Source organism: Bison bison, unplaced genomic scaffold, assembly GCF_000754665.1.
Source record: "Bison bison bison isolate TAMUID 2011002044 unplaced genomic scaffold, Bison_UMD1.0 scf7180017864285, whole genome shotgun sequence".
In the NCBI taxonomy this organism is placed as follows: domain Eukaryota; kingdom Metazoa; phylum Chordata; class Mammalia; order Artiodactyla; family Bovidae; genus Bison; species Bison bison.
In genome coordinates, this window is record NW_011494857.1 from 1,901,553 (window position 1) to 1,909,425 (window position 7,873).

The 7,873-nt window shown below is 50.8% G+C and overlaps 1 protein-coding gene across 1 annotated transcript in view; it reads left to right on the forward strand.

The window, feature by feature from the left end:
• Nucleotides 1-7,873, forward strand: part of MYBPC2 (myosin binding protein C, fast type) — a 26,074-nt gene that overhangs the window by 1,969 nt on the left and 16,232 nt on the right. Inside the window, exons 3-10 of the mRNA XM_010849728.1 lie at nt 77-268; nt 561-678; nt 1,718-1,766; nt 1,952-2,011; nt 4,261-4,454; nt 4,702-4,834; nt 6,368-6,492; nt 6,916-7,021. Coding sequence (XP_010848030.1) covers nt 77-268; nt 561-678; nt 1,718-1,766; nt 1,952-2,011; nt 4,261-4,454; nt 4,702-4,834; nt 6,368-6,492; nt 6,916-7,021 — 977 coding nt within the window. The remainder of the gene's footprint in view (nt 1-76; nt 269-560; nt 679-1,717; nt 1,767-1,951; nt 2,012-4,260; nt 4,455-4,701; nt 4,835-6,367; nt 6,493-6,915; nt 7,022-7,873) is intronic.

The window sequence follows — 7,873 nt, forward strand, 5'->3', positions numbered from 1 at the left end:
GGGGTGGGGGTCTGGGGGCTCCTGGGTCTGAGGGAGGTGGGGCCGGAGGCTACCAGCGTCCCAGTCCGCTTTGTAGGGTCTTACGGTTCCTTTGCCACCCCATTCCCCCCTCCTCCCAGGAAAGGATACTGTGATCGTGGCCAAGTTGAATGGGAAAGAGCTGCCGGCCAAACCGGCCGTCAAGTGGTTCAAGGGGAAGTGGTTGGAGCTGGGCAGCAAGAGCGGTGCCCGATTCTCCTTCAAGGAGTCCCACGACGCCGCCAGCAATGTGAGGACCCCATGGGGAGGCGAGGGCGTGGGGGGCAGGGCTGGAGGTTGTGCGGGGCAAGAGGGGGAGAATGTTCCCGTAGGAGCAGGCTGCATTTGGGCACGGGGTGTGCATGCCCCCGAGAGCTCTCAGGGTCAGGGATGTGGGCCCCCAGAGGTCAAGATTGTCCAGGCATGGGAGGAGACAGCTGGCCCTTCCTGGGAGAACTTGGAGAGTGGTGAGGTGGGCTGTAGGGGCATGGGGTGGCACCGAGGGTCATCGCATGCACTGGCACCCCTGGCCTGGCCCCCAGGTGTACACAATAGAGCTGCACATCACGAAGGTGGTACTGGGGGACCGCGGGGATTACCGCATAGAGGTCAAAGCCAAGGACTTCTGTGACAGCTGTGCCTTCAACATCGATGTGGAGGGTATGCTGGTGGGGGTGGGGGCCAAGGGTCTTGGGTCTGGGTAAGGGGGCGGATCTGCTAGCCAGGTGTAGGGATAGAGTGTAGAGGTGGGGGTGAGGTGGGCACTGGTTTTTGGCGGATGGAGCACAGAGGCAGGGATCAGGGTATTCAAACCTGGAAGGGAAGTGAAAGTATTAGTTGCTCAGTTGTGTCTGACCCTTTGTGACCCCGTGGACGGTAGCCCGCCAGGCTCCTCCATCCATGGGCTTCTCCAGGCAGGAATACTGGAGTGGGTTGCTATTTCTTTCTCCAGGGGATCTTCCCGACTCAGGGATTGTACCTGGGTCTTCTGCATTGCAGGCAGACGCTTTACCACTTGAGCCACCAAGGAAGCCATTCAAAATTGGGGAGAGAGTCTACCATCCTAGAGCCTGTTGAGGTGTAGATTTGGGGGTGAAAAGGTTCAGGGTTTGGAGATGTGCATGTGAGGCTTAGGAGGTGAGTTATGTAGATTCCAGGGTCACAACATACAGGCTTGAGAGAGTGGTAGTAAGGGTTTGAGAAGTGAGAGTGTCCCAAGTTTTGTTTTTCAAATGTATTTTCCATTTTATTGTCTATTGTTTATTTCATGTGAGTCTAAGGGTGAATGGGTTGAGGGTGGGGGTGTACAGGATTGATGGGAAGTTACACAGCTTTGGGGGCATGTGTGTGGAGCTCTGAGGGTGTACAGATTTTGAGGAGTCTTCAGCTCAGGTGGTGGGGGAGCTTAAATATGGAGGGCACAGATGCTGAGGTTGCGCCCACCTGGGGAGAAGGCTCAGCTGGGGGATACAGGCTGCTGAGAGAGGGTGGTTCATGGCAGGGAAATGAGTCTACAAGCAGAGGGTGTCCACGTCTGATAGAGAGGGTGTGCTGGCCCACGAGATGGAGGGAAAGGGGCCTGGGTGAGGTTGTACAGGCCTGGAGGAGGCTGTGCAGGCCTGGAGGGAGGGGCACTCTTGGTCTTAGATCAGGCTTTGCCTCCAAGCTCATCCTCTCTTCCCCCATCACCCCTCCCCAGCGCCCCGTCAGGACTCCGCTGGGCAGAGTCTAGAGAGCTTCAAGCGATCGTAAGTGACCCTGGACCCTGGGAAGCAGCAGGGGTGTGACCTGGTGCCAAGGACCATGGGAGGGTCTCCCTTGCGGGGCAGCTGCGGGAGACGGGGAGGATCAGGGAAGCCTAGGAGTGGGGATCCAGGGTGAGCCTGAGAGTCGGGACTTTAATGAGGTCCACACTCCCTTTCAATGGCCACAGGGGTGAAGCAAAGTCAGACACTGCGGGTGAGCTGGATTTCAGCGGACTGTTGAAGAAGAGGTGAGTCCACTCTGTCTGGCATGGAACGGGGAGATGGGGGCTGAAGGAGGAGAAAGATGGTGGGTGAGGTTCCCCTGCCCCCCTTGCTTCCCCACTGCTATCCTGGGACTCCACTCCACTTCCATCTACCCACCCCCCACCACCCTGCCACCTGTCCATCCACCCATCCACCCACACCTGTACCTTCAACCCCACCCAATCAATCATCTGCCCATCAGTTTGCTTGCCTACCCACCCTCTAAGCCATCACCCTCACATCTACCTTCCTGTCCACTCAGGCTCTGATTCACCTATTCATCCACCTGTCCACTCACCTCCCCACCAGTCCATTCATTCATCCAGCCATCCAACCGGCTACTTATCTATCCATCTACTAATCAACCTTCCCACTCATCAGTCTGCCCACTGCTCTGTTCATCCAACCAGCTACCTATTTATCCACCGACGAATCCACTTATCCACCTACATACCCATTGCCCATTCCTCTGCCCACATATCCATTCATCTACTCACCATCTTCCCGTCTGTCCACCCATGCATTGGCCATTACACTCAGCCCCCCATTCATTGACCCATTCATTCATCCTTCACCCACCGACTCCATCCTCCACTTCCCCACCTATTGAGGCATCTGTCTATCCACCCTTCCACCATCCATCATCTACCCTACATCCACCTTCCCATTTGTGACTCTATCTGCACCAGCATCTCTCTTTCAACTGAGTCCAACATCTTATCCACCCATCCTAACTCATTTACCTCCTCATCTAGCCAGGCCTCCCTCTATCAACTGTTTAGCTCTTCAATGGCACATGCATCTGCCAGATCACTCCATTAGGCTCATCTATGTGCTGTATGCTTAATCGCTCAGTCATGTCCTACTCTTTGCGACCCCATGGACTGTAGCCCACCAGGCTCCTCTGTCCATGGGATTTTCCCAGGCAAGAATACTGGAGTGGGTTGCCATTTCCTTCTCCAAGACTCATCTGTATGCAATTGCTATTGTGTAGGTAAAAAAAAGATTGAATATTGGCCATTTTATATAATTCAACATGATGCTTGTCCAGTCACTCAGTTATTCATTATCTGCTGGTCCATATATCCATCCTTCCATTCACTCATCAATCCCCATAATGAAATCCCCAACAATTCTACCTACTAATAGATTTATCTGTTTGTCTTTACCCAGACATCCATCTTCCCAGCCATCTTCCATCAACGCGTTCACCCAGCCAGCTCGTCCCGACTCACTCAGCCATTCTCCATCAACCCATCCACCTATCTTAATGCCATCCATTCTCTGCCAATCCACCCATCCATTGACCTGTTCATCCATCAGCCTAACCATCCATGGACCTCTCCACCCAGTATCAGTCCCCCACTTAATGCTCTGCACATCAATCCAGATAGTCACATGTCCCCAAATTTTCCCACTCATCTATCCTTCATTTGTTCCATTCCCTTCCTTCCTTCTTTCCAGAAATCTACTCACTCTCTCACTCATCAAACATCTTCTGAGGCCTCCTGTCTACCAGGCCCTGAGCTGAGATCAGGGGAGAGAGAGAAGTTTGACTGGTTCCCTGATGTTGGGTCGCTCATTGCCTTGGGAAGATGGGTCTGGTCCAGCAGACAGGGACACAGACCAGGACTGTTTAGTGTGGTCGGAGAGACGGTCCCACGAGGGCCTTGTGAGAGCCCAGAGTGAGGGCAACTGCTATCCTGGGAGTATAGGGAGTGCCTCTGGAGGAGGGAACTCTGGTGCTAGGTCTTGTAGGATGAAGGGCAGGTGGAGAGGTCATCCAGGCAGGGAAACATTTTGTGCAAAGGCTCAGGGAGGCAGGAGCAAGTCCAGAGCATTCAGGAAAAGGCAAGCAGGGTGGTTTGGGTAGTGGGGGGAGTGGGGATGGGTCAGAGGGTGAGGTTGTGATTGCGAGGCTGAGAAGCTGGGGTTTCCTTCTTAGAGCAGTGGGGAGCCACGGAGGAGTTTTGAATAGAGAAAGGATGGCATCTGATGTAAGGGTTCAGAAATAGCCCTCGGGGGCCAAGGAGGGAACAGACTAGAGGGGAAGAGATGGGATGAGGTCAGGAGGCCAGGGAGGAAGGAGGCTGGGCGATGGACCAGGTGGGACAGGATAAGGAATAACAGGCACAGAGAGGGCAAGTGACACAGAAAGTGGGAGGAGGAGGCAGGGGGAGACCCTCACCTCCTCACCCCCCTGGTGCCCCCGACCTGTTCTCCCCACCTTCAGGCAGGTGGTTGAGGAGGAGAAGAAAAAGAAGAAAGATGATGATGACCTCGGCATCCCGCCAGAGATTTGGGAGCTCCTGAAAGGGGCAAAGAAGAGCGAGTATGAGAGGATCGCCTTCCAGTATGGCATCACTGACCTCCGGGGCATGCTGAAGCGGCTCAAGAAGGCCAAGGTCGAGGTCAAGAAGAGCGCAGGTCAGTGCTGGTCTGAGGGGAGAAGGGCCCTCCCCACGGGGACTCCAGCATTGTGGGCAGCCAATGGTCGGACCCTGGACTTATCTTTGGGAGGTCCCACTCTGAGAAGTAACAGAGAGCCCTGTTCTCAGGGGCCTCCAAGTTCATAAGAGGGTTTTTGACCTTGGTGGCCTGGGGAGGGAGCCTTGATGGCTCAGAGCACTGAGAACATCTCAGCTCCGTCCCACTCGCATCCCTCCATCTCCAGCCTTCACAAAGAAGCTGGATCCAGCCTACCAAGTGGACAGAGGCAACAAGATCAAGCTGGTGGTAGAGATCAGCGACCCAGACCTTCCCCTCAAGTGGTTCAAGAACGGCCAGGAAATCAAACCAAGTAGCAAGTATGTGTCGGGGGTAGAGCCCAGGTTGGGGGGAATCCAAGTCCCAGAGAGAGGAAGAGTCCAGAAATAAGACTGGCTACTCTTAACCCAGAAAGGGCACTCCTTCATCCATATGAAAAGTACAGACATTGATACCTGGGTAGAAAAATAGACAAAGGCAGTGAAGAACAGGAATTCAGTTAGAAGAAACCCAAATGGCTGATACACTAAGTACATATTCGACCTTGCAAACACAAACACCATCACCAATAATAATAACACAAACAAAAACAGCGGTCTTTGGACTTCCCTGGTGGTTTAGGGGTTAAGACTTCGCCTTCTGCTGCAAGGGGTGTGGGTTCGGATCCCTGGTAGGGGAGCTAAGTTCCCACATGCCTCAGGGCTAGGAAACCAGAAAACAAAACAAAAAGCAGTGGTCTTTCTGCTCTCCAGTTGGACAGAGACTTTAGAAAATGATAAAACCTAGTGCTGGAGAAGACACAGGAAAACTGGCCCACAGATGGTGGTGGTGGGGATGTATATTGGCAAATCTCCAGAAGGGTAGTGTGTTCACTTTTAGATTGTCCAATGCTAGGTATTTTTCCTAAGGGCCTAATCATGGTTATGCATATTTAGCTGCAGGGATGTTCACTGGATCGTTTGCTGCTGTAGTAAAAAATGGAAAACAACCAAAGCATACAATTCCATATTAAAGTGCTGTGCTGTCACTAAAAAAGATTCTAAAGTTGACACTAACATGGGAAGCTGTTGAAGGCTAGTGTTATGTGCAGAAGAAGAGCTCTCATTTCTGCTACACAAAATGTAAATCTATGTATAGATTTTATATAAAAAGATCAAAAAGACAGAGGTCAAAATGTTTGTAGCAAGTATCTCTTGGCAGAACAATTATGGAGATGGGTTCTACTTTTATTAATTTTCCCTTGGCTGTGTTTTGTACATTTCTCATCATGAGCATTTGGGATGTGATGAAAAGTTATGTTAATTAAGATGCAGGTTAACTTGCTATAACGAAGCGTCCCCAGAACACGGTAGTTTAGAGAGAAAGATGATGTTTCTAGCTGATTGATCTAGATCCAGGTTCCACATTTTTGGCTACACAATTTCTTATGGTCTTGTCCTCATCTGCATGATTGAAACTGGGTCATGGGCACAATTGTATCTATCAGATAGGAAGAGAGAAGGAGAGAAGTCTAGAACAAGCATCACAAAATTAGGGATAACCTAGCAGTTATGCCCATCTCCTCCACTCACATTCTGTTGGTCCAAGCTCAGCAGTGTGGCCATCCTAGCTGCAAAGGAGTCTGGGAAATGTAGTCCTTTAGGCGGGTTGCTGTGTGCCGCTGCTAAATGGAAGAAGGTCGATATGCGTGGACAGTTAGCGTTTCTGCTGTGGTTTTTAAAATACTAGAACTTGGACCATCAACCCCTTTCCCACACAACTTGGCTCTGAGAGTGAATGGTTTGTCCTGAGAATAGATGGGTGAATGGAGGATCCCCTCCGTGCCCTGGGTTGAGCTGAGACTTTTGCACCAGATACGTGTTTGAGAATGTCGGTAAGAAGCGAATCCTCACCATCAACAAGTGCACGCTGGCGGACGATGCTGCTTATGAGGTCGTCGTCAAAGACGAGAAGTGTTTCACCGAGCTCTTCGTCAAAGGTGAGGCCGAGATTTGGGCGTGAGCTTGGGCAGTGGGGCTACTGGCCTCTTGTGGGGCTACCAGGAGACTACTGACCCCTCTCTCCCAATGCCCACAGAATCCTGAGTCTTTAAAAAAACATTTTATTTTGTATTGAGATATAGCAGATTAACAAACAATGTTGTAATAGCTTCAGGTGAACAGTGAAGGGACTCAGCCTTACGTGTACATGCATCCATTCTCCCCCAAACTCCCCTGCCATCCAGGCTACCACATAACATTGAGCAGAGTTCCATGTACTATTCAGTAGGTCCTTCTCGGTTATCCATTTTAAATACAGCAGTGTGGACATGTCCATCCCAAACTCCCTAACTATTCCTGCTCCCCATCCTTCCCCCTGGGAACCATACGTTTGTTCTCTAAGTCTGTGAGTCTCTTTCTAGAACCCCCAGTCTTGATTGTCACACCCCTGGAGGACCAGCAGGTGTTTGTTGGCGATCGGGTAGAAATGGCAGTGGAGGTGTCAGAAGAGGGTGCCCAAGTCATGTGGTAAGTGACTCTTGACCCCTGATCTCCATACGGATGCCCACAGTGTCTTCGTCTCAGCTTCTGTCTTTAGGATCTCTCTTGAAGGCTTCAGACCTTTACTCAGGTTTCTGGGAGACCTCAGCCTTTCCCTGTAAATCCTGATCGTCACTCATGACCTCTTCCTGAAACTTCTGACCTCTGCTCTTCCAGGTCTTTTTCCGGATCCTTGCTGTTTCTGATTCACTAAATTATTTATTCACCCATTCAACCAATTATCCGTCATTTGGTCCATTCACTCATGTATCCATCCATCCATCTGTCTGTCCATTTATCTACCCTGCATCCATCCATCCCCCTATTCATCTCACTGATTCAGCCATCCATCTCATCCATCCATCCGCTCACCCATCTATCCATCCATTTATCCATTCTTACATCTATTCCCCCATCCAACAAGTATTTATAGAGCACCTACTGTGTGATGGCACACTTCAAAGTACTGGAGGTAAAATGGGGAGAAAATATATCAACATGGCTTCTGCCCTTATGCAGTTTATGATCTGGCAAATTGCTGGGGCGTGGTATGTGTGTATGTGTGTGTGTGTATGTATTGGAGACAGATAGAGGCATTAATCAAGTCATCACACAAATAATTATCACAGTTCTATTTTGACAAGTATATCAGAGGAGCAATAACTGATGCTGTAACCATTTTTAAATAGGAGAGAGGGACTCAGGAGGTCAGGGAAGGCTTCTTGGAGGAGGTGACAATTGAGCTGATATTCAAATGATGAGGAAGTAGAAGTGAGGTGGGAGGAGTGGCCCAGGCAGGGAAGCACCATTTTCTGAGGCCATGATATCTACCATATCTCG